Consider the following 25,469-nt stretch of genomic DNA (forward strand, 5'->3'; position numbering starts at 1 on the left):
GTCTAAGAGGAATAGTCGAGTCTTGTATGGTAATTTGCGGACACCTCGGTTATCAAAAAATAAATAAATAAATAAATCCGTGGCGACGAAGAAGACGGGTGCCGTGGATCCACGAGTGTGAAATTTTTACCTGCGTCATGAGCCGGGAGGACACGATTAAAATACATCAAAAATTCGAAGGACTCCTATTAGAAACCAGAAGCAGTACGGTTAAAATAGCATACGCTCCCTCTCTCTCTCGCTAGCTCTTTCAGATCAGGAAGCAGAGCAACGCGACCGGATCCGTGATGCAGAGCAAGAATTCCCAGCAGTACGGCGTACCTCTCTACGGAGCCGCCTGGGCTCCCCTCGACCGCATCCGGTCTCGCTTCCGATCGCGCGGGCCGCCGGCGGAGCTAGAGGCGGAAGGAGGAGGAGGCGGCGGCACAGACGGCGAGCGGTCCGGCGACGGCAACGATCGCAGCTACCTCGTCCTCGCGGGCGGCGGCGGCGAGGGCAGCAGCGGCATCCCCAACGCCGTCCTCCTCGCCGAGTTCGACTTCGCCTCCGGTTCTCTCTCCGAGCAGCCTGTAAGATCTGGAATATCCCTTGATCGGTCTGCGTGATTTGCCGTGTCGGCATTTCGGTTTGGGCGTCTGATTCTCGTCTGGTCACTTTTATTCGGTTGATTAAAACACGGTGAAGCGGCGAATCTGCGCTGTCTAGGTAGCTTGAGTTTAGTCGGCTGCGTTTGTTTCGCGGTTCATTGGAGTCTCGCCGTAACTTTCTCTGAATTGTGGAATGAATGGACGTAGCACATTTCGTTCGGAGTTTTTGGATCACAGGAGGGTGAGTCTTTGTCTAGAAAATTAAAGGTGCTTTTTTTTTTTTCATGTTCGACTAGATATTGAACTGGATCGGAGTTGTTGTGTGTTTTAGCCAGTGATTAGTTCTGAGTCATACATTGTCCTCGATCGTTTCTCTTCACCATTGGCTTTGATGTTGACGTTGATGCTGGGGAATCATTTGCTTTTTCATGTCTCTGTAATTGGATAGTTATTTCCAGTGCATTATTCATTGTATGTGAAATTTAATTCCGTTTACCATCTGCACTTTCTGGGTTATTAGTCTCATAACTGGAGCCCTTACTCTATCCTGTGTACTTCAGGTTGCTAAGCTTGGCACTGGTTCCGATTTGCCTTACAGGATGGCTGTTCACCCACAAGGAGATGGTGTCGTTTGCGCGTTACCAAAAGGTTGTAGGTAAGTTTTCTTGCCACCTTTCCATTCCAATGAGCATTGCGGTCACTTGACACTAGCTTAATGTTAGTGGTAACTTTGGCAAACTACTTAAAGCTTTAGGTAAGCCAATCAACTGTGAGTTATATGTTTTGGAAAGTTGTATCTCATGATACACTTTCAGCAATGTCAAGAAATTTATGTCCTTCGTTTCCTTTCCACTTCCTCTTATAATCTCTTCTTTATTGAAAGGAAAAGGCTAAATTGCGCTGTGGTTATTGCTGGTAGATAATGGAATTAAACATGTTTATTTCGCTTAAACAGATTGTTTGAATGGGAGGATCCTGAAAACGCTGAAGATCATAAACTGGGCCTTAAGACGTCAGAGAAAGTGCTCGGGCAGTTAGAAAATGCTGGACAACAGTTAGCATTAGTATTTAGCCATGATGGTTCTTTGCTTGCTGCCGGTGGCGAGGTAGACATTTCTTTTTTCTGTTGTATGCGAAGAGGATAGATGGATATATGGCACAAGTACTCGTAATATGGGGAGAGATGGAAAGATACTTTTGCATTGGCCTGCTAATGCGGTGTCATGCGTTTTTCCCCCCTGAAAGATATGGGTTAGTTAGAAAAATTTTAATTTTGGACAGTAGTTTATCTCTTTGTAGCGTATTACAGTTTGCATGGCTAGCTAGATTAATTTCTTGGATGCTTTCTTGAACCCTTGACCTAGGTTAATCAATTCAAAGGTTGGTCATGAAAAAATTAAAGGTTTTTTTAACCTGATTCTCGTTGTAATGGTCATTTAATGATCAAGAACGATGGGAAAAAGAAGTGAAGTGACTTTTTGGAGATTCTAAACACTTCCATTTGCATTGGATACCCAAGCTCATGCGTATTTTTGTGGTCTTTTTTTATAATAGTGTGGAAAATGCTGTGTAGTTTACATCGATATTGGGAATGATCTGATGAAGCTTGATATAAATATAATGGTTCTGCTTTACTCTTGGGAAAAAATCATTGGAAAAGCACTACAGATGATGTGTATTTTGGTGCAGTACAGGATGGCAAGCTAATGGTCTTTAAGTGGCCCAGCATGGACATTATTCTCAATGAGGCCCAGACTCCTTCTTCTCTAAAAGACCTTGCTTTCAGGTTTTTTTTGTTGTTGTAGCATTAACTAATTCTTGATTGGAAAGCTCAATAAAAAGTAGGAATAAGGTTCTTGTGGCCCTTAATTATAGAATCTCAGTACAACACACTCCTCATTGCAGCCTTGATGGAAAGTTCCTTGCCTCCTTGAGGAAATCTGGCCCCTGTCGGGTTTGGGATCTAACTTCCTCAGTTGCCGTAGCTTCTCTGCCAAAAGAGAATGTGAGCTCATGAAACCCTTTTCTTGTTTAAAATTTTCAAGCGAAGTTCTTGGATTCTTCATATAAGATCTGGTTCATCGCTGTGCTGTGGTATCTCTAATACCTGTACATCTTTTCATGTTTACCAAGCAATCAAGTGGACTTGAATTTTCAGAGTACAACTACAACCAAAAGCACATATGGGTTTCCTGTCTAATGAGGCAATTTACAACTTTTCTACAGAGGATCAGAATTTGAACTCATGCACGTGTTCTTTAGTTATAAAGACAGACCATTGACGCAGATTCATATGACTGCAGAAAAATTTGTTGCCTTGGTAGTCTGTGAGAACTCTGTATGTGTTGTTGGATTTGGATGGACCTAATTTATGAAACAAACTAAATAAGACAAGGTTATACTAGGATCTAGAAATGAAAGGATGCACATCGAGCAAGTTTCCGCTAGGAATTTTTTTTTGAATTGGTGAAACATTTCCGGGAAAGGTAATCTAAATAAATGCAGTTACAGGAATCGATCATTCTCGAACTTAACATATTTTTGGTGCATAACCGAAATAAAGGACATCTTTCTTGGACATTTACTTAGCTACCATTGTCAGTAGAGTTGTTTTGCCCTTTCATGCTCTTGGGGCTGATGGGCTTCCTATGCTCTGTTCAGGATGAAACATTCCTGTTTTGCAGATTTTCTCAAAGTAGTGATGGGACGCAGGTTTTGTATGTCACTGCAGGCACAGGTGATAACATCAAGGGCCTCATCTTGTATTCACCGAAACGTTTCCTTTCCGTATTTTGATTTGAAATATTTTCTGCTACTCTCAAATAGGTCGAGGGGCAAGCATTTTGACATGGAACACATCCTCGTGGAGGAGAATTGGCTCCAAGCATGTAGCTCGTGATTCAGTTATCGCATTTAATGTTTCAGCAGATGGAAAACTCCTTGCGGTGTAAGTTATTATGGTCTCAACTCATGTGACAACTGACTGTGGCCATTATATGTGTCACCGATTTCTTAGTTTAGAAGTTATTTGATTTGATGAGAAGAACTAGGCAGCCTTTGTCATAATTTTCTTCTTGGAAATCTGTTTTTATGCAGCTTTCATGCATTTGGCTTCATTAAATTTTGGAGATTGATTGTTTTTTTTAATTGCCAGTGAGAAGCAGCAGCTTTGATTAACTTGATCATATAAGCTTCTGTTCATCATTGAAATGAGTGAATGCTCCCCGCAACTCGGTGATGATTACCCTAGCTTGAACCTTAATCAGGCGCCTTAACAGGATAGTGAAACCTGCAATAGTAGGAAATGGGATATCTTATTTCTATTTTCAATGAAACAAAATTGCTATGTAAGGATTGGACGGTTTTAAGGATACTAGATGACATCCTTCAAGTAGTCTTGGATAGTTGAACAGAATTTGTTACTCCAAATGAAATATAAGAAGATTGATATCTTTTTCAAATTTCAATATAGAATTTGTTTTTTCTGAATTGCCAGTGAGAAGCAGCAACTTCAGTTTACTAGATTTTCCTGTATAATGTTGGTGTATATTACTGAAAAGAGTGACCACTTCCTGCAACTTGGTGATGGTTAAGTAGCATGAGGACGAAGCCCACCTTGAGCCTTAACCAATTGCCTCTAAGGATAGGAGAAACTGGAATATTATGATATGGAATATCTCTTATTAAATATTCAAAGAAGCAAAGGTGTCATGTATGGAACGAAAGTCTGCTCGTATACTTCTCCACATCTTTCAAGTAGTCTTGAAATGTGGCTGTAAAGTTGCGACTAAAATTATGAAACTCGTCTGCTTAAGTTGTTTAAGTGGCCTGAAGTTCTGCCATTTGATATCAGTAACGGGATCAATAAGTGGAAAACTGAGAAAGAACCTGTTGGTTGATATTCTGATTGGGTTATTATATGCATGGAGAAAATAAAATTGCAGTTTTTTTTACAATTTAGATGGGTACGAAAACAAGACCGATAAAAATGTGCTTTGCTTTCATATATTATAAAAAAAAAAGCGGAACGAAACTGTAACTAACTGAATCTGTGAGGTATGACTTTGTATGGTAAAGGAGAGAAAGGGTGGGGTTTGCAGTCAACCGTGATAAAGTGAGAGTGGGGCAAAACCAGTATGGCGTTACTGCTATATTATGACCTCTTAAGAAAGTGCCCTAGTTTCTCAAATTCGTGTGCCCTGGGATGAAGATATCCTCATTCAGCAGGTTGTAGTGTGAAGGGCTTTTGGATCTGGCATCGACAGCCAGCAACAACATGCTGTAGACACTTGGATGCTAATTTCTCTGCATGATGAATCTGGAGCACTGAAAATTCTAATAATTAATGTGGAGAAGAAAGAGTATATAATCTATGCATTATACTCATCAAGTAATTCGTTTACTGTTTAGGCACGTTCGCAAATCTGGCCCTAAGTCTAAGATTCGGATTCTATACTTGCCATTGGAGCTCAATTGAGTTAAGTAGCGCTCATTGAAAAGAGGATGCTGTTTAGCTTTAAAACCATCATACTTAGAGGGTTATGGGCAAACGGATGAGAAAATATTTGTCAGTTTGGTTGAAATGATTAATTAACATACTTGTCTTGATTGAAAACTTGCTGATCTCATTGCCTAGAGGCTAGATCTACATCGAATGATATTGAATGATGCTTTTTGCCTCTTAGTCATGCCTTTTAGGTTAATGTTTGCTTTCGATTACATCAGTCGATGCATTCTCGTGAACATGTGGGTTCATTCCATCTTTACTTTGAATGGTTACTATGTGTTTTGTCACTTCATTCAGAGGCACTCCTACGGTCCTTTTCTGATTGGAATGATTGAAATGCAGCGGCACGTGCGAAGGAGACATTGTTGTCTTAAATTCAACTAGTATGAAGACTCAGGCTGTTGTGAAAAGAGCACATCTTGGTTTTGTAACGGCATTAGCATTCTCTCACGATTCAAGGTTTTGATTAAGACACTATCCTCATCTTTGCAGTAAAGGATTGCTGTGCTCCCCAGCTTTAATCTGATTGTTTGCACTGCAGGGCAATTATTTCAGTATCCATGGCCTCAAGTGCTACAGTGACTCAGGTTCAGGACTCGAATACTGGCGGTATGTGACTTCTATAGTATCCTAACTTACACAAATATGGCCTTAAAAGCCAAGGCAGTTCTGAATAAAGATCCTAGGTCAAACTTTTTGTTATTGTCGTAAATACATGTTGTGTAAAAGGTGGGAATATGGCAAGGCTCAGAGACAGAATATTTCCGTGAGTTAAAGACAAACGTAGAATCTATAGACTTCCGTATAGGTCAACCTTTCAAACTTGAGCTCAGGTGTACTACAGCATTCAAGTATTATATATAAGGACTCAAGTCTGTAAACCAAAAAGGGAAGAGAAATTTTATGCTAGATATTGATCTTTCATTTTCTCTTGAAAGTTGATTGAGGTCTATGGTGCCTTATTCACATCATGTCTATTGATTGAAAAGAACCTCATTCTTTCCACAGAATGAATACTGTAATTTGGGACTTTTTTTTAATTAATCCCTCCACCTCGTTTCCCCTTGAGATTGTGGCAAATGGAGACTCCACCTCTAAATCCATCCGTCAGATTTATGAATATACAAAATCCTCAATTTGAAGAATGTTGAGTCCTAGTTATTGGAGTGCAGTACCTCCAAGTGCTATGAAGATCTTTGGATCCATGGTACTTGAATTTGTATTTTCATTTGAAGGACGTTCTGAAAATTGTCAAGCTCCTTGTGACTTAGACCTTGAATTCTAGAGGTTTTCAAATTTTGGAGTTTGGTCTTTGATTTTAGATAGCTTCTTTGGTTATCATATTTCTATATTTGTCAGTTTTCCATACCTAAGCATACTTCCAAAGAAGAAATTAGTTGTAATGCGACCCTAGCTTGTTACTACTGTTTCATTATTTTTTGATCTTTTGTTAATGCAGGAGGATCAAGATTGTGGCTCATTATATTTATAGTTCTACTTGCAATAGCTGCGGAATTCATGAGGAGACGGGGCCTTTTCCCCTAGCACGGTCACTTTTCCTAAACTAAGGCGATAGTTGATGCATGAAAATAAGGGAAGCTAAATTTGCAAAGCGAATTTTAGGGACATGAAATGACTCGTCAGTGTGAAATATGTTTCATCCCAGTGATTTAACCAATGTGTGGCCCTTCAAATTGGTCTATTGTGCAGTGAATGTAGTTGACCTCGATTCGGTTTTTGGACATCTATCTATAGGTGTGATAAAAGCACGAGGTGGATTTATTTCAGCAGGTTGCGTCATGCTACTGTTTATAGTATCAAATTGACTGGTGAACATTTTATTTTGATCATCGTCGACAGATGGATTATGATTCTTTACAGCCTCCTGAAGATATTCTACCGTGTGTATTAGGCGTACCAATCATTTCAAGCCAATGTTCATGGCAGATGACTCCACTTTTGTTCGTTATACTCTAATCAAGATGAATTACTGACATCTACTGTTTACTGTCAAAGTATCATGTGCATGCAACTTGTCACGACTTCAGCATGTACCTCTTTAGTTGGTGGTAGATCCACCTTTACCAAGTCCAGTATGAACTTTGTCATATTCATTCATTCTTGTAATGTGTTGTTTCGATCCTACGTGAGCGTAATTCACATTTACAGGAGAGATTGAGTACACCACAAAATACCGAGAGTAAAGAGATGTTGACTGAGGCAGTTAAGGTATTTCCCCCCTTTGCCTGCAGTCTAAGGACTCTTTATTTGGACAGACTACGATAGTTGATTAAGAAATGACTGACTCGGCGCCGCAAGAGCATACTGATTTCGTGTGGATGCCATGTTTGATAACGGGTTCACGTGCCTTATTTTTCTCGGTAATCGCTCATTCTGCAACAAAAGGCATAGATGGAAAAGTAGCATGAAGGGATTCCGCTTCTGTCGGCATTCTAATATCAACCGATCCATGGGATCGTAGGAAACCAAGGATTTTTGTTAAACAGGTGTTCATGTTCTGAATATCCTAACAAGTACACGCAGAAGAAAAAGAATTAAGCAAATCCTGCACCGGCATCTACAATCTGCGGAGTTTGTTTCCTCTTCTAATTCTGGGTTAATTTAATGGCCTTCAGCAAAATCATTGCTGAGGGAGATCGGAGACCAGTGGCCTTGAGAAAGTTGAATCAGCCCTTGTGATAAGCAATTACTATCAAAGAAAAAAATAGGAATATGTACACGCAAGGAGTCTGAAAAGTCATTGGCGCTTTCTTTGATAAAGCGAGTAGCCAATGAGGGCGGACATCAGAAAAGTCCACAAGACCTGAAAATATCAGACATATCAAAAGAATATAAATTAGGGCAACAAAAAGAACAATAATACAGTTTGCTATGCCTATAAGCAGTTGAGCAAGAACTACGCACTGCTCAATTTGCCTTGCATATAGATCTCTGAACTCTGAAAATAGATGTAAATTACTTGCTCCACGGAGTGGAAAAGCATAGGTCACACGTTCACAACCACCCCCAAATATATACTTCACATGATCCCTCGAGGAAAGAAACAAGTGAACATCCGAATAGAGAGATTGATAAATACCGTATTAATCGCATGCCATCGCTCCAGCCTTCTAATCCTGGATTGCATGTCCTCGATCACACCTTCTATTGGAATGACTTCTCTACTTGGTGAGGATTCTGAAGCTGAACAGCTTCCCTACACGATGAAATAAAATGTGCAGAATACAAGTTCAGAATTCTAGTATCCATCGTGGCTGATACATAGGATATACCAATGCCCACAATAAGGGTAGGCAAGCTAATCGAATATGTCCATCCATGACATTGTCTACCAAGACAAATTTTACCCTGAGCATTCAATAACCACCTAAACTACATGGCTCAATTGGGTCTGCTTCAATATCTGTCACACGAAATACTACATTTTCATGATGCTGCCGCAAGATAAGTTCCATCTCAGGCAAACGTAGAGATCAAAATTCACTCTTTTTGGTTCAAATATGATGACAAAGCAGTTCAACAAACTCTTTCAATAGATAGATGACATATTATCCACCCATTATAGAACAAATTTTTTTGTAAGTTGTTAAGAGTTTTAGGCCCCCCTAGATAAAGGAAAAGTATATTTGCAAAGAACCAGAACTGCGGTATTTATTCTATGAAGAAGCAGTTAAGAGATCTAGAATAGTGGACTGATTTGACTTAGCATGGCATTAGTACCACAAGAAACTATTTGCCTAACGAAACTAGTGAGTCCTTGTTGTGTAAAGTGTCAGCAACTTGAAGTAGGTAGGAGGTAAGCACCTGAGATTGTATAAGCTCCACAAGCTCCTGCAATCTTGCGGATTGTCGAGTATGAATCCCACTGGAACTCCTTTCTATTGCTGGTAATCTTTCCATAATTATTTGAAGATAGCTCTAATGAAGAGCAAAATTTTAGTTAACATAAAGCACGACAACTATACGTGTCAAGACATCAAGCTTAAAATGACTAAATAACTTCACGTAAGAAGGGAAGAACCTTAGTTGTATAGGAGCCATCCAACTTTAGAGCTGAACCAGCAGATGTTACAGCCTCCTTGTTGACCCCTTTGATTTGCAAATAAGGACTAGGAATATCTTGTAGATGGTCAACTTCAATGAGAATCTGACAGATGCATATAGATACAGTCAAAGTCTTAAAAAAGAAAATGTGCTCCAGGTTCTGCTACATAATAAGTACAAGAAACTAAACTCATAAATTTCAATGACTTGCTGAAAAAATTAACTATATGTAGAATACAGATCAGAATTGCAGGGAGTCAATCATCACTCACCGCATGCATACATTACAGATAATATGGACGATATGCAGATAAGATCTCATGCTAATAAGTCCTCGAGTCAAATGCGAGCAAGAAACACCAGAAAAAAAGGTTGGCTCGACTCATCAGGAAATAATGAGCTTTGGGCATAATAAATGGATAAATAAGTAGAAATATCAGATGATCAGTCATATGCCCGAAACTGATAGAGAAGGATGCTAACAATGCAGACAGAAAGTTTTAAAATACTGAGTTATTAGAAGTGGTCCATTAAGGGAGATGCTGCGATGCGATGACAACTGGTTATGTCATCACCTGGTGGTAAGTTTGAAATTAGTGGCCTTGTCCAGAAGAAGCACTGTAATGCCACCAAGGAGTATAGGAATTTAGAGCTTTCTTTTTTCTGGATTACTTAAGATCCTAAAAATCTCGAAAAGAACTGCGTCATATTGGTACTCAATGTAATATCCTGTTGCAATGCATCACAAACATTGCTTGTAAATCGTACATTGACCAGAATGTAATCTGCCAATGAGGCCTCCCTGAGTATAACTTGGGAATACAAATTGGTACCCAAGTTCTTCAAAATTCCAGGCAGAGCTTGTTCGTTAAGAATGAATTTGTATGGTAGGCTTTGAAGATGATGCTATTGAATTGAATTTAACCTCACAGGACTTCAATGAACTTGAAACCTACGCAAACTATTATAAAAACACTCCTTTTACCTCAGTCAAGTTTATTTTTAGAGGTCTCCACATGAGTACCTGAAAATCGCTGATATTCAAGTGGCAAAAAAAAAGCTGCAACTAAGACTCCGTAAGCAAGCTCCAAAAGTCAGCAAAATGAAAGGACCCCAGTTACACATAGATCGAATGCCACTTAGTGAACATATCAAATTGAGCACATATAAAAGATGCAAGAAGTTTTGCCTACTAATAAGCTGTCAACTATTGTAACCAGCAAGGAAAGGAAAATCAAAGGTTGTCAGCTATTATAACCTTCCCATCTTGATATATGAAGGCCGAAGCTTCGATATATGCCACAGCTTGATACCTGGAGAAGACAAGGGAGAAAGAGAGAAGGTTTTATTAACAGATTGCCAAACCAAAGCCACCAGCTACAAGTGGACCGAACCCAAAACACAGGGAAGCTAGAGTGCATCCATAACAGTTGTGCATGTATGAAGAGCTCTTCAAAGTAGCAGATAAAGGTAAAAATTTAAATGAGGAATGCACACGTGTGGGACATGTAAAAGAAAGAATAGTGGTTTAGTAATTCCAAAAAGTTTTGCAGCAACCGAGGCTCCTATTTGTGAGGTTTGGGGAGGGCAATCAAATGGGATCAGTCTTCTTCTATCTCTCCAGAGAGGCTTTTTCCTCACTCTCACCACAGCTTCAATACTCAAAGATAATGAACAAGGACACAGACACAAAAGTTGTTTCCACATAAAGAATAGGAGAAGGAGAAGAGGGAAAGGCACCTCTTAAATTGCTGTGAGATACAGATCACAACATCTCTCTTTGTCCAAGCACTTTAATGTAAACTTCTTGAAGCAAGTGGTAAGAAGTCCAAGAACCATTTTCTCTTGGAACTATGGAAGTTGAATCTAATTTCTTATAAAACTGTATCAAGCTACTAGAAGTCTTAATGTCAGAAAAGAGAAAAGCTTTCTCCCCTGATCAAAGATCAATAAACAGGCTTATGTATGCCCGACAGGTTATGTTCCATCGAGTCGTATCCTGGCTAGAAGATGCAGGTATCTTCATTTCACCTTTCTATTCCTTGCAGAAGAAGACGTGAGTTGTGACTCCTATGAATAACTCTGAAATTCTTAGCTTGGAGGGTCCAATGCAAGGTTGAACTGCCTTAGACAACCATCTCAGTAAGTGATCAAAGAATGAGAGAAGTTTTCCTGACACTGCCCTCGAACTATTGGTAATTATACTTCTGTTAGCGCGGAAAGTCATATTAGCTAAGGAAATACTAAAGCTTTCACCACATTCACAGGTCCATTTCTAGAAAAGTTTCGTCAGAATATCCAACCCAAAAACTTAGAGCTTGTTCACTTCTATTTCAGCATAGGCAAAAACTACCTTTTTCCTTTCCCGGAAAAATTTAAATAACATCCAAATTTGAAAAAGTAATTGAAAAACTAAACGCTGATGTATGTGTCAACATTTCTGTCATTATGAAAGTGTTAGGTGTTTTGGGTTTAATATGGTCAAATGAGTGCACAGTAAGCTATAAGGTGTAGAGAGACGAGGCCTAAATATACCTTGTAGACATGCCCTTAAGCTATACGGCCTAGGGAAAGTATAGATAAAGCCTTAACAAGCCTGGTAGACAAGTGATATAGGACATTAAATATACCCTTTCAGGTGCAAACGGGAAGTGGAATGATGAAAGCGGTTAGACAGACAAGGACCACAAGTGAAATAAAATATTAATTTTTTGTTAAGATATTAAACCCAAAAGCTTAAACTATTAGGTGGAAGGAGATAACGTGTACATAAGGCCCAGTCAAGACCCAAAAACAAACAATGTTGGATACTTAACAAATCTCTCTAAAATCAGCATCATTTTCTATCCTCAAAGCTTTTCCTCGTTTTGGCATTCCAAACTGTTCCACCCAACGAGAGACAAAACTACAATTCTTCCTCAAGAATCACAAATCAATATCAAGAAACTTCTACGGACTAGGTTTCTCTCACGTGAGAATATACAGCAGACACCACCCTATTCAGCATTTGGCATATTCTCGCACATAACCAGAAAACAAGAACCATCAATTCTACTGTCACTCCCGCATATAAGAAAATGCTCCTGAGCAGACAGTTATAAAAATTCAAGAAAATCCACTACAGTCAAAACTAAGGATGGCTTCTACACACTAATCTAAGGTCAGTATATGGCATGAAAACTTTAAAGGGATCATTCTTTTGTTCAATTATCACTCTAAAGGCATCAATATCCAGTAGAAACTCAAAAAAATGAACACCTTCCTATGTACCCAGAACTATTGACAGTAAGAGATCCTAAAGTTATTATATAAGAAAACTTTTAAATAAGCATTACTTAGACAGAGTCCCCGCTATCTACTTTGGGAGAACACGACCATGTCAAGCTCACTAGCATTAGATCACGAGAATAAGGATACATTACAAGATCTTACAAAACTTAAATTTCAATTGATATAAAATTCTGCAGTAAATAAAGGAGTTAGTAAATTAGACCAGCTATTATATAACTCACCCAAGGTTCAAGAGACCAGCAACTGTACTGACGCTGATATCAAAATCTACTTTGGGTTGAATAATGAAATTGCCTTCCCTTATAGGCTGACATATATTGTTTAGAAGAGAATGAGAAGCTAGTATTTCCGTTAGCTATAGGAAGTAGAAAGATGATAATTGCAACTTCATCACAAACCTCCCGTATCAGTACGGCGAATCTGCCCTCACATATCCTGACTCTTATGCAGTCACTCTCTTGCAACTGTCCATTAGCAGGAATTCCAGGAAGCCGCAAGTATATATCAATGAAATTTTGAGCAGAACTGCAGATCTTTGCACGGTCCAGAATTTTTAGAATATCTTGATAAGCCACCTAGTATAGAAGGGCATTTTATTTCATTGTACATAACAAATAAATATTCAAGATAGGAGCAATAGAGCCATTGTAGTGCTATTACTTGTTTGTTGCTCTTCAAAAGAAACAGCGAACTCTCAGGAGAAAGTACTGGGTCAAAGTCATTCCGAATTTTGAGCTGCAATGCAGGACCAAAGTTAACCCTCAAAGAAGACAATTAGAACAAAGGAGCATCTAACAGTTCATATTTCTCCAAGGTAAATTATCTAAATGATAGAGCAAATTAGGAAAAATTCACTTAAAATTAAACATTTCGGCCTTATAATCCCAGATTCACTTACATGTGCATGAACAAGATGGGGCTCGATATGCTGTTGGAACATGGGGAAGACAGTCATCATGATCTCATTCTGAGACATGAAACAGCCCACTCTGCTTTTGTCCCTTTGGACTCGAGATATCAAATGTGAATGAACGCCTCCAACCTGTTTGAAAAGCGTTGAGAGGCATTTAGACATTGATGTTCAAGATTTAGAAAAAAATGAAGATCGGAAGGATTACATAAAAAGTATAAACCAGTGCGTACAACAGCAATCCACAGATCAAGTGCTCTTCGGATATCAGGATGCAGAGCATATATGCCTTCAAAAATTATCTGCTCCAGTGGAAAAAGGAAAAATTAAATTGGCAGCAATATTCACTATATCATAAATATAGATGAGAGCTCAAACTTAAAGATAATAATTGTCCCCCGGTCACATAGATTCTGAAGGAAGTACAGCTTTTGTTCAGGATCTAATAGATCAAGACTGCTGATGCTAAAATTTGAAAACCTACTTCAATCCCATTTCTTTCTCTCTCTTCTTGCTTACTTTGTTATTGCCGGACTACAAGCCAAATCCATTGCATTGTTTTAATATTTCAAACAACTACATGGCATCATCACAACCCATAGAGAAAACAGCATATTTAACAAACCATATAAACCACACAACACTGATTACAACAAAAGCTGTTTCACATTTACATCGATAATGATCGTGCATGATAATTGAGTAAACACGACAGTCTTCAAGGTAATTTTTAGATTGAAATAGCTTCAATCGACAATATACGAGTGACGGCAAGTTTTTGTCCTGTCCGCACTAAAAGACACTCTTAAACTAAGTTGTTGCTGCTAGGATACCAGCAAAAGCTATTGGATGAAAAATACCTCTTTCTAAGTCATGCATTTGTCAGTTGAGAAGATTTCATGGTTACACTGATATCCAGATCCAGAATCTTAACCCGTAAGTTGGTTTCTACCAAGTTGAGTCCACTCTGGATCTTAAAAGGGGTGTACAGTCTCCAAAATGTGGTCTCAACTCCCCCACTAACACCCTTTTGCATCCTTCCCTCCACTCGACACGAGCTTTACATCTTTTCCCTTTGCAAGTTAAGAAGCTTGGAAAATCAAATGACCAGTCCCACTTCCTCTTTTAGCCTATTTCTTTAATTTACCAATTTTATAACTTCTTCCATGAGGAATCTATTGCTAAGAGAGAGGAATTTAATCATAGACAACTAAGAAGTTTGAATTGCGAGACTTCTTAAGGAGATTGAATTAAGAAAAGACATAGGAGTAATCTATAAGGACCATCAAGACACACCACACCGCAATCGTCAGAAACTACGAGCTCCTTCAATCCACTTCGAGCACCAGTCTCCAAGTCAAATATTGGTACTTTTGTTTTCCGACCCTTCTTTATGTCATTGATATTCTGCAAATGTCATAAAGTCAGATATTAGCTCGAAGATTCCAAATAATTGCTTGACAACTATTCGAAGCTGTCAACAATAAGATGACCGCATCCTCATTATTTGAGTCAAGAAACCTGAGTGAACAAAATGTATAGGACCCAGCACAGAAGGGATTGCCTAGCGCATACTATATGAAATTCCAAGTAGTTGACGAGGGACAATCAAGTAACACAGAAATGGCCAAAAAAATAAAGAAAAGTATACATAGGAACACGGCATCCTTTCACGAGGCAGATTAAATAAAGTAACAGAACTCAAGAGATGGTCACTGGGGATGAAGACAGCACAAGATAACAAACAGTATAGTGCCTACTTCAGCATTGAACCAAAAAAAGCCACAAAAACATTAGACCTAACTAATCCTTTCTTTCAAACCAATAACAGAAGCCATGAAATATATATCAAGTTCAATTTGTCCTGCAAATATAGTGTCTTTGGAAAAAAAAATAATTGCCTAAATGTTAGTTTTACCCCATAAAGCATAAGCCAGATAATAGACACTTGAAAGTTTAGTGATAGCAATTCTTCTGTCATAGAACATAAAACATATATATAGCCCTTCTTACCAAAAAAAAAAAAACATATATATAGCCCAAATAGTATCTGCCCTATTCCTTTCTTTACCACAAGACCATTAAACTGGTTTTAGGCATTTAAAGCCAAGGAGAAGGATCCTATGAACAGCAACTTAAGCCATTATTCTTTTCTTGCTTACCTTTAAAAGCAAAGATAGGTCAATAGACCCAAAGTCATCATACTTAAAATCCCTCATGTGCTCGGTTTTGTAATAGCTTTCAAGAGAAACCACTTCACAGCCTACTATATTTGCCATTTTGTGAGCCAAACTAGTTTTTCCAGAGCCACTTGGACCTCCTGCAACAACAATAAAAGCAAACAAGTCATTGACATACTGAAATACCCAGGTTCCAAGAATGTCAGTTGAGTGGCTACATTAAATCATTTTAGCGATAGTTTTAACTTTCGTCTAACAGGCAACTCAAAAACTTTTTTCTGCAACAACTATTTTCTTGTTCTCTTTCACATTAGATGTCTGGATGAACAGCCAGAACCTCAACAACATTGAATTGATGCAAATCATTCATATCCATCATATGAACTTGTTGAGAAAACTTAAGCAGTTCGGGATTGGGCAACGCTTTAAATCTAGTTTATTTCCTAACACTACCCCTCACCTGTAAGATGGAGACTAGAAAAGGAAAATAGAACAACTGTAAGAGGGAGTATCGGCCCTGGAGTCATGACGTGCTATAATCTGACACACATGTTGAAATGCGTGACTGTTTGTTCAAAGACCTTAAGCTATTAGAAAAAGGAGAAAAAACTATTCTGTATCTTAGCAATGGCAATCTTATATGAGTATTCGAATGCCCGATACTTAAGGAAAATCTTGAGGAGAACATTCAAATTTTCCAAGCAGAGAAGTTCTTATGACACTTCATTTTCAATTTAGTTGTCTTCTCCTCCCGGTAAGTTTAGCCCCAAAACAGTTTCCCTCCTGTTGCAAACTATAATCTTCTTAGACATCACCAAGTGAAAAGACTTAATTTATCAAATGAAGTTATGAATGCATGCTCATCACCAATCAAACTCATTTAGTTACTTTTTGGGTTTTGACATGTACAATGTACTAAAAATAAGAATACAGACGACACCACTAGAGGATTTGTTCTGTCTCATACGAATTGCTTCTAGCGCTCTGGTCCTGAGAAATCATCCAATTTAGAACAGGTTACTAGCAGTAATTCACTATAGTGAAAGTGGCCTCCAGAGAATGTTGTGTTTGTAGAAGTTTCTATTATTACCAGTTCTCATGATATGGTTCTAAATGCTTGAAATTCTTTGAAGGAAAAATATGCACGCAAACACAACACAAGTAATTGCCAACATAATTATGAGGCAATATAGAGGAAGGGTGTTCGCAAATGATCAAAGTCCCACATTACCAATTCCAACAATAACAGGGACACCCTTGTTCTCCAACAATGCCTGCATCAGGAAATAGAAAATATAAGGTTAAGGAAACTTGCTAAAACAGAGAGACAAACAGAAAACTCAGGTACCCAAATGTCTACGTACGTGAGCCTGTGAGCCTCTGGCTTAATTTGCAGTGCTTACCTGAATTGCCTGAACAGCTAGAAGCAAGCCTCTATCAAGATCATATGAATCAGGCATCGGAGCAAGCTTCATAGTATCCCTGAAAGAAGAAGAATCTGCGGCTGCTTCATGAGAGAAGCCTTAAATATATCTAGAAAAGACCTCTATATTACAATCAATTTAACTACTTATTTAGACGCAAGAACAAAGCACAGTAGTACTGTGAATATACCTAAGACTGCATTATCAGCATTGGAAGGATCCGACGAAATGAAGTGCCAAGTTGCAACAAGGGGTTCCATTTTGGATTTTGTAGGGGATCGAGTCCATGGTTGTGACAGATCCTCAAGCCGTGTCACAAGATTTGGGGTAACACGAATTGGCTTCGGGGCGACAACAGTTCTTTCTTGATTTCCAGTCACAGGTACACTTGACAATGGTGGTGGTGTATTAAGGCGCGGGACACCTGTAATCAGATTAACAAAAAGTTGGTGAAAAGGATCAGCTGCAATTGTCGCTACTAGAAAGGAAATAAATGAACAATCAGGACATCGGGATATATTCCAACCTTTCGTCTCAAGAATCATTTCCAAATATGACTTTGTGATCCATGGTCCTGTTATACCCAACCGCAATGCTTCTGCACCAACAGCCTAAAGCACAACAAATGACCAAAATAAACTCCAATATTATGTACAGATTCCTCAACTGAATGGGAAATTCAACAACAGTTAAGCATACAAAGTTCAAACTAGCAAATTAGAGCAGCACAGATACTCAAATAGCACAAATTTACAGAGACATCATAACAGAAGCTGCATCTTGAGCACACGATACAGAGCTAAAGAAGCTCAACAGAGAGAGAACGTAGAGCCCAATGGTAGCAGGAACTTCAAGCAGTTTGACAAAGGACTACATGGAAAATGATTTATTAACTTATTCGATTCACACCATTGTAGGTAACTTCTTATTTCTTTATTCTTGCAAGTCCAAAACAATTTGATTGTTTTTAGGCAGTAATTGATGTCCATGAGATCCACCATGGGGATTATTGGGGTACTAACACAAGCAACCTTCTTCAAATAGGTCGCATACAAGATTATTACTTGACTTTAAAAATAGACACGCCCCAAAGAGGAAGTACTCCAAAGCCTGGTGGAAATGCTAGTTGAACACACATCTCGCATAAAAAATAATATAAAGCTACAGTATCTTATGAGAAATTCATACTTTCCTATTTGTACCCCTCAGCACCATGAATGTCTCGCTAAGACTATCAATGGTTTCGAGAGCCGTTGAGAGATTGCCCATACTAACAAAAGTAGACGCCCTCTTGTAACTGACCACAACTGTGTAACCCAAAGCCAGCAATCCACCTAGTGTCATCCGTCCAACCTGTTTCAATATAAGATCAAAGAGAGACAGACCTGAATAGCCACCCAATTCATCAGAATTTTAGTAGGAACACAACTCAAGGATAAAAAATCAGCCAAAGTCAATAATTTTATTGAATTGCCAAATTGCAAAAGGCAAGTCTGCTCAGACAAAGTTAGTCAAAGCCATGAAATGACACTATCAGTTGAGATCAGACAATTATCTAACATGCAGCATTGAGTAAACATAATTGTTTGTAGCCATACAAATTGACAACTTAAAAAATGAAGCAACTATGACTATTAATCGGAGTACCACCAAAAGTTTCCATCTTCATAATTCCTTGATACAGTTGTTTGGAAATATTCTATGGACACGTTACTCTCATGGCTACTATCAAATATATGTGTAAGTTGATTCTTACATATGCCAATTCTCAAATTGCAGAAGAAAACTGTCTCAAATGCTATATCTAGCTGCATGTCAAGGTTCATAGGAGTGAAATAGAAACCTTACAAAACTGATAAAGAGGACAAGACATCAGCATAGTAAATCATCAAGTCAACTCAAAGGACGACTATTTAGTGTAATGAAATATGAGATGTTTCTTACCTCAAACTCTGCTTTGGGTCGGATAATGAAATGCTTGTCCACAATCCTCTGGTCACCCAGGGAAAGATAGTACCTAATACCAGATTGACGCACCTTAATCCAATCGTTTATTCGTGCTTCTTCACTGGCTGATGGAGGTCTCAGGTACATCTCAATAAAGCTAAAAGCAAAAGAGGATGTCACCCCCCACAACCAAGTTCACTCGTTACAAAAGAGTAGCAGCTTGCAGATATACTTACTTATCTGTTTGAGCTTCATTTCCTTGGAGAACCTGGGCAGGAAAGGAATCTGGAGACTGTAACATTATGTTGCACTATTAATTCAAAGTTCCCACCACAAAACACATAGGAAAAATATATTCAAACAGGAGATGGCGTTCATAATAGCATGTTTTGTTTAAAACTTCTTGAAAAACTACCACGGATCATGACTTTCAGTACGACATACTCTTAACACAGCATTTTAAGTAACCATGATGTAAATACATATCACAAGTAACAGTAATTACTTGTGAAGAAGGCACTATTGGCGAAAAAGTTTGTTGATTATACACCATGAAACAAATTTTAAAGAATCCCAAGAACAACTAAAGTATCGAACAATAAAATGTGTCAAGAATAACAAGGAAGTAGATTACTCCCTCTTTTTGTTAGTTAAACAAAAAAAAGTACTCACAAGTCCCAATGGGGTTTACATATAAGCATTGGATCATAACTCTGCATCAGTCCCACTAAACTCAATTAGTCTTTTCAGAGTATTACGTTAATATTGCAATTCCTGAATTCAAAAAAAATTACTGTCCGACATATCAGTAATAGGCCCCTTCGTATGGTCACGCATAGAAAGGTTCACCAAAACAGTGACCATCTCAGAACTTTTGTACCCTGAGATGACTAACATAGGACAGGTTCCATCATGATTTTAACTATCCTCACTCTTTTATACCTGCATTTCATGGTTTACACAGGATAACTTTTGGCTATATAAATTTTACTGTTGGGGTGGGGAGGGGAAGCAGGGAGGGGGGGACAGAGTAGTGGGGTACACAAATTAAAAAAATGTACAGGGAGAAGAAGCTAGAGCAGAACTAGCACTCATTAGAGATCCACTGTAATAGATGGCAAGAAATATATGACCAAAATAAACACTCAAACAAAAAAGACAAAGTAAGCACATAAACATGAATGAGGTCAAAGTCTTATCCTAGTGAAGGTAATGATTTCTCCCAGATTTAAATTTGAAAATTGCACAATACGAACCTCGCTTCTGCATTTTATCTTGTAGATTGCTTCCCTGAATGATGAAACAAAGCTATTGTTGATTCTAATCTGCATAGAAGTCCAAAAAATAAGCAAGGACAGCAAGCTCAAAAATGGCAAACATGAAAGACCAACCTGTGCATGGTGTAAATCTGGCTCAATGTGTCTCCTAAACAATGGAAAGATGCTGTCAATGAGAGAATCCAGTGAACGAGAGTCTCCAATATCATATTGGACCTTTGAAAGGAGGCTAAAATGGACACCACCAACCTGATCCAGAGAAGAGACGAATCTGATCATACAATTATCTTATTAAGAACGAATCAAATGAGTCGTGCAATTTTTGAAAAAGAAATTACCACAGCAACCCGAATATCTAGCAACGACCGTAACCTCGCATGTAGAGCATAAGTACCATCGACAATCACCTAAAACAATTAATTGAAGAACAAATGAACCCACTGCAACAGTGCCAAGCAACATGTCAACCCCCGAGTTATAGAAGCGTACCACACCAGAGGAAGCACTCTTAATTGTCTTTGAACCGACACATCTTTTGTGCTGAAAATCGAACACAGGTACCAAAGTATCTTTTCCATTTGTCAGATCCTATTAATAAAGTCTAAATCATTAGACACGGCAAGCAGAAATGGTAAAATAATGTATAAGACATTCACACAACTCAGTCAACAACCTATATCCACAGGGAGAATAGAAATGAATCACCACTAGAACAATCGAGGAGATCACAAGAACAGCTCACAATCACAACTTTGAGAACACGTACTCCCAGTTTCACATTATGAATTTAACTCTTCATGGTAAAGTGAAAACCTCATAAAAAGAGAAAAAGGGGAAACAACTTAAGATTGGCAACCTGGATTTAGAGTCCACATGCCACGGGGGCTTCACTAAGCTCTAGCAGTAGCATGCACGCATATGAGGGATCACCCAGCTCAAAAAAAGCAATCGATGAGTTTGGGATAATGACACTCGAATACTAGGAAAAAGATGAGGTAGATTATGAGTTCGCAAAGCGATGGGTTCCAGATGTTGTTGCATATCTTTAGCCAAGACGTGGACGTCGAGCCTAAGGATCCATCCTATTGCCATGAGATGAGGCTATCTCAAGCCCTGATTCCGCATAGAGAACAATAACCATAAATGAAAATGTTGAAATTCTTTTGTAGGAATCAGCCATAAGGCCAGTGAGACTATAGACAGTCAAAAGATTGTAAGCTGCAAGTGGGTCTACAAGAAAAAAAAGGAAGGTATCCACAGTATAGAGGCATCCGACTATAAAGCATGGTTAGTAGCTAGTAGCTACACTTGGCGAGAAGGAATTCATTTCGATGATATGTTCTCTCCAATTATGTAAAACAGCTTTCAACATGTGCTTCTGAGATTGTTAAATTACAGTAATCGGAGTAAGAGCGGCTTGACAGAAAAATTGCTTGGCCACATCGAAAGCTAGAGGAGCATATTTACATGCATCAGCCTGGGCAATTTCGTGCAAGGAATATAATACATGCACGCTGAAAAAACTTGTTATATGGAATGAAACATCTCTTACACAATGGTACACACGCTTCAATGCTCATAAGCGGTCTAGGCTACTCTAGGAGAGAGTATGATAGTTTTGTGTTCTTTAGCTGATGGTCCAAAGATCTCTATTCATTTGATGCTCTCTACATTGGCAACCATTTAAATCTAGGAAAGGACGTGTCTCATATTTATTCAGGCATTAGTGAGCATGAGATGAAGAATCCGGGAGCGGTGAGGGTGATCTAGAGCAGGAAATCTACAAGGATTGTTCTGCAGGAATATTGCACTTACATCGATGAAAGTGCATGGAGAAAAACTCCAAGGATTTGGTATGTATACAAGTAAGTCCTGCACGGTTAAAAGCTACAACATTGCAAGTGAAGAAGAGTATAAACCCTCATGGAGCCTCCAAAGTTCCCATAACACACTCAATGATGTTCCATCACTATCAACAATAAACACCTTCCTCTCTTCTTCTACACTTATCAAAAGTCTCTCTCTCCCTCTCTCTCTGCACACGCGCACGTGTGTGCAGTGACTCCATGCGAGCTTTTAACTCCTCCACTTCAAGCGCCCTTGTCCAAGCATGTCATTGGCAACAATCCTATCCTCGTGACACAAAATTCAGTCCCATTGATACTCGGTTTAACATGCCCTCAAACTATCAAAGAATCACCAAGATATTAGCTAAAGCAAATCAAGGAGAAAATTCATGAAACTATCAATTTCGAGTATTTGGTTGTCAGTATACATATTATGAGTATCCTAGAACAATCATTAACTAAAAAGGTGTCACCATAGTACCACTAAATCATTAGCATCTTATGGCTAAAAAAAGCTGTAGATTGTATTAAGATAAGCAACCATTGTAAAGATAACAAGTATACAGACCTCTAGGTTTTGAACCAATGCATCAAAATCTATAGAGTCCAAATCGTTCCCCTCATCAAATCCAATTCGATAGTTCTCCATTGATATAACAGCACAGCCAATTACAGATTCCACCTTCTCTGCTAAGCTTCATAAACAATTGAACAACTAAGTGATGAGCGCAATTCAGGCAAGGAAACTCGCTGACAAGTTTCAGTTTTCGCTAATTTGCTGAAACTGTGATATAAAGGGCAAACTTTGATAGCACAAGTACCTCGATTTACCCGAACCACTAGGTCCTCCAATCCCCACAGTAACGAGACCTTCCTTCTTCTCCCGAAGTTCTTGAATGGATTTTACCAACAAATAATACCCGTGATCAAAAGACTGCAATAAACAACATGCGATAAGCAAGATACGCAAAAGTTTCTGAAGGACGTTGCCAGGAATAGCGATAATGAGAATTAACATCACAGCAAGAACTAGTGCCAAAAGAAATTGCTTCCTGGAAAAATCTCTTTAGCCCGTTGACGATCAATGTTGACTCAGACAATGATCATGCCAGGATAATTTAACTCCCGAGCACCAACCAAATAACTCCTCGCGGAACACAACACGAAAACCCATCATCTCCAAGCTCGTGTCTTTTCCTCCAAATCCCGATGCCCAAAATCATGTCGCACCAAACCCCACCAATCCACCCACACCAACACCGGCTTTCCCGGAACAGACTGAAAACGCCACCGTCTCCGTCCATTTCTCTGCCCCCCCCCCCCCCCTCAAAACCGCTGCCGACGAGCTCCGAGCTCGCGCCGATCGCCGCCAGCACCGGAAATGCGCGCACGTAAACGCATCGATTCCAGGAAACAAACGAAAGATAGACACAAGCGCAAAGAAAACGCAATCAATCGACGCAATACCACGTGGAGAGGGAGGGACTGGAGGATCGATGAGGAGGAGGAGGAGGAGGAGGTGGAAGGCTGCTGCTGGAAGTAGTCCCTCCCTCCTTCTTGGAAGACCCGCTGCACCACTTCATCGTCCATCTCCAATCGGACCACCACCACCAACCTCCCTCCCTCTCTCTCTCTCTCTCCTGCAACTTCTCTCTCTTGCTTGCTTGCTTGCGATTGCTTGTAGCGGGAGAAACCTGTCTATCGGTCAGTCAATTAAAGATGCGGGAGGGAATCTTTTATCTTAAATAAACCGCAAAAAGGCAAAAAATAAAAAATAAAAAAGAAAATGGGTGTGCGAGAATCTCCCCGATGTAAATACACCCCTCCTGATTCTGCTGATTTTCCATTTAATATTTTCGGATTCCTTATTTTTATTTTTTTTCTTTTGCCTTTTGGCCACTTTCTGGTGTTTTTTTTTTCGTGATCGCGTGTTTTTTCCTTTTTACTTGTCTTTTTTTTTAATATGATGCTTGTCTCTTTTTTTCTCAGCCGTGATATTTTTTTCCTTTCCATTTTTTCTGATCTACCTTCATTTATTCCTTATTTTGGTCCCAATAACCGATGATTTCCTTTTTTGATAATATAGTATTCGCAAGGGTTTGTCTAATGAAAAGAAAAATAATAAGTGCACTCGAAGTCCTAAAACTTATTACGGAAGTGCAATCGAGTCATAAAATTATTCAAAAGGTGCAATCATGTCATTTCATTAATTTCGTCCAACTTAACAAACGGAAAATACTGACAAGTTTTAGGACTTGATTGACCAGCTTTACAAATTTTAGGATTTCATTGTACTTTTTTAAAGTTTTGGGACTCAATTACGCTTTTACGACAAGTTTTCGAATCTTCGCTGCACTTATGCGATTATTTTGCATCACAGACACTAGTATCCATAAACACACAAGAAATTAAGTCGTAGCATACAAAGAAATGCTTAGTTCGGATCTAACAGATTATGTATTGAAATCACAGCGTCGGTCACTCGAATTGAATTTGAAGGCCACGCCCGCGTCCTTTGTGGGTTATGCCGTACCCAATGCACTGAAGAGTCAGTTTGCCCGTATTCGTGGGGGTGAGTCGAGTCACGAGATTTAGATACTTATATTATAAAAAACAAAACAAAAAATAGAGGCCCAATGGAGGACAGAAGTTTAAATTAGCATGGAGAATAAATAGTTGTGCGAGCAGCGCCCAAAATCGGAGGCAACATCCGTGGGGCAAGGAGACTAGACAGACTCAAGAAAAGTTGGTGGGCTTCTTGGTGAAGTGATAAACGTAAAATAATAAAGTCGAATTACTTTCATAATCTTACGTGGGATTAACTATGAAATTCCTAAAAAATGAGACTCAGATATTTTTTTAAGTCATATACTAGTATTTTTTTTCCTTTTCATTTTCTAAAATGTTACTGACCTTTTTCTTTTATATTGCACCCAACAATTCGCTAGTTTTCTTTTCCCTTTTTGCTATCACGGCGCTCATCCGCACGCAATTTGCATGTAAACAAGAGAAGGGAAACACGACCGTTGCCTACAGCAAACGCTAGTACGCGCGGATGCGTGGGGCACGTGCGAGGAGTGAGTTAAAAAAAAAGGTTTTTTAGTAACGTGTTAGGTAGAATTACGAATTTAGTTAGAAGTAGCAAATTGTTTGTAAGGGGAAACTATCGAATATTTTTTTGAAATTTTATTTTATTTTATTTTTACTCCTTTGGTCGACGACAGAAAATTTATTAAAATATTATAAAAATTTGTCAACGTTAGCACCGACCGTGTCAGTAGGATGGCTAACGTCCACATTAGCAATTTTTCTGGGCAAAATTGGCTGAATGGAGTAAAATTGGCCGAATGGACTTAATTGGCAAAATGTAAAAATGTTTATGACTCGATTGATAAAATTAAAAGGTTTACCGACTGAATAAGTTTAAGATTTTT

General features: G+C 38.8%; 2 protein-coding genes across 14 annotated transcripts; one reads left to right on the forward strand and one right to left on the reverse strand.

Annotated features, from left to right (window-relative positions):
• The first annotated feature begins 209 nt into the window (after positions 1–209).
• Positions 210–6,972, forward strand: LOC115672609 (SEC12-like protein 2). The gene is made up of 10 exons (XM_030594471.2): positions 210–569; positions 1,148–1,242; positions 1,543–1,693; positions 2,282–2,373; positions 2,493–2,592; positions 3,249–3,324; positions 3,414–3,534; positions 5,437–5,553; positions 5,636–5,703; positions 6,554–6,972. Exons 1-10 carry the CDS (start codon positions 288–290, stop codon positions 6,637–6,639), a joined length of 1,188 nt encoding a protein of 395 aa, XP_030450331.1. The 5' UTR covers positions 210–287; the 3' UTR covers positions 6,640–6,972.
• Positions 6,973–7,523: 551 nt separating this feature from the next.
• Positions 7,524–23,710, reverse strand: LOC115672562 (uncharacterized). Of its 13 annotated transcripts, XM_030594395.2 has the most exons (26): positions 23,503–23,708; positions 22,857–22,969; positions 22,604–22,730; positions 20,678–20,776; positions 20,527–20,595; positions 20,303–20,437; positions 20,168–20,236; positions 19,148–19,203; positions 18,909–19,068; positions 18,153–18,317; positions 17,491–17,575; positions 17,155–17,388; positions 16,944–17,038; positions 16,772–16,814; positions 15,523–15,680; positions 14,657–14,767; positions 13,594–13,662; positions 13,349–13,492; positions 13,111–13,185; positions 12,849–13,025; positions 12,672–12,757; positions 10,418–10,472; positions 9,137–9,262; positions 8,920–9,033; positions 8,195–8,311; positions 7,524–7,918 (listed from the first exon to the last, which is right to left on the reverse strand). In XM_030594395.2, the coding sequence occupies exons 1-26, from the start codon at positions 23,623–23,625 to the stop codon at positions 7,853–7,855; spliced, it is 2,871 nt and encodes a 956-aa protein (XP_030450255.1). In that variant the 5' UTR covers positions 23,626–23,708; the 3' UTR covers positions 7,524–7,852. The 13 variants fall into 13 exon arrangements, with proteins under 13 accessions (XP_030450255.1, XP_056164143.1, XP_056164146.1 ...); XM_056308168.1 differs by having other exon boundaries at positions 17,155–17,575; positions 20,168–20,201; positions 20,561–20,595; positions 23,503–23,710; XM_056308171.1 differs by lacking the exon at positions 18,153–18,317 and having other exon boundaries at positions 23,503–23,709.
• Between the last annotated feature and the right edge of the window lie 1,759 nt (positions 23,711–25,469).

The sequence above is a fragment of the Syzygium oleosum genome, unplaced genomic scaffold, assembly GCF_021117445.2.
Source record: "Syzygium oleosum isolate NSW1041296 unplaced genomic scaffold, Sole_v2.1 Sole_v2.02, whole genome shotgun sequence".
Taxonomy (NCBI): Eukaryota; Viridiplantae; Streptophyta; class Magnoliopsida; order Myrtales; family Myrtaceae; genus Syzygium; species Syzygium oleosum.

Bases quoted from the DNA above. Each gene is read 5' to 3' on its own strand.
- LOC115672562 (XM_030594382.2), bottom strand. From the start codon at position 23,625: ATGGACGATGAAGTGGTGCAGCGGGTCTTCCAAGAAGGAGGGAGGGAC. The intron at 20,237-20,302 runs GTTGGTCTTTCA...ACTTCTATGCAG, and splicing joins CAGATTTACACCATGCACAG to ATTAGAATCAACAATAGCTT. The intron at 13,026-13,110 runs GTAATAGCACTA...CTTCTATACTAG, and splicing joins TTTTGAAGAGCAACAAACAA to GTGGCTTATCAAGATATTCT.
- LOC115672609 (XM_030594471.2), top strand. From the start codon at position 288: ATGCAGAGCAAGAATTCCCAGCAGTACGGCGTACCTCTCTACGGAGCC. The intron at 1,243-1,542 runs GTAAGTTTTCTT...TCGCTTAAACAG, and splicing joins GCGTTACCAAAAGGTTGTAG to ATTGTTTGAATGGGAGGATC. The intron at 5,704-6,553 runs GTATGTGACTTC...TTGTTAATGCAG, and splicing joins TCAGGACTCGAATACTGGCG to GAGGATCAAGATTGTGGCTC.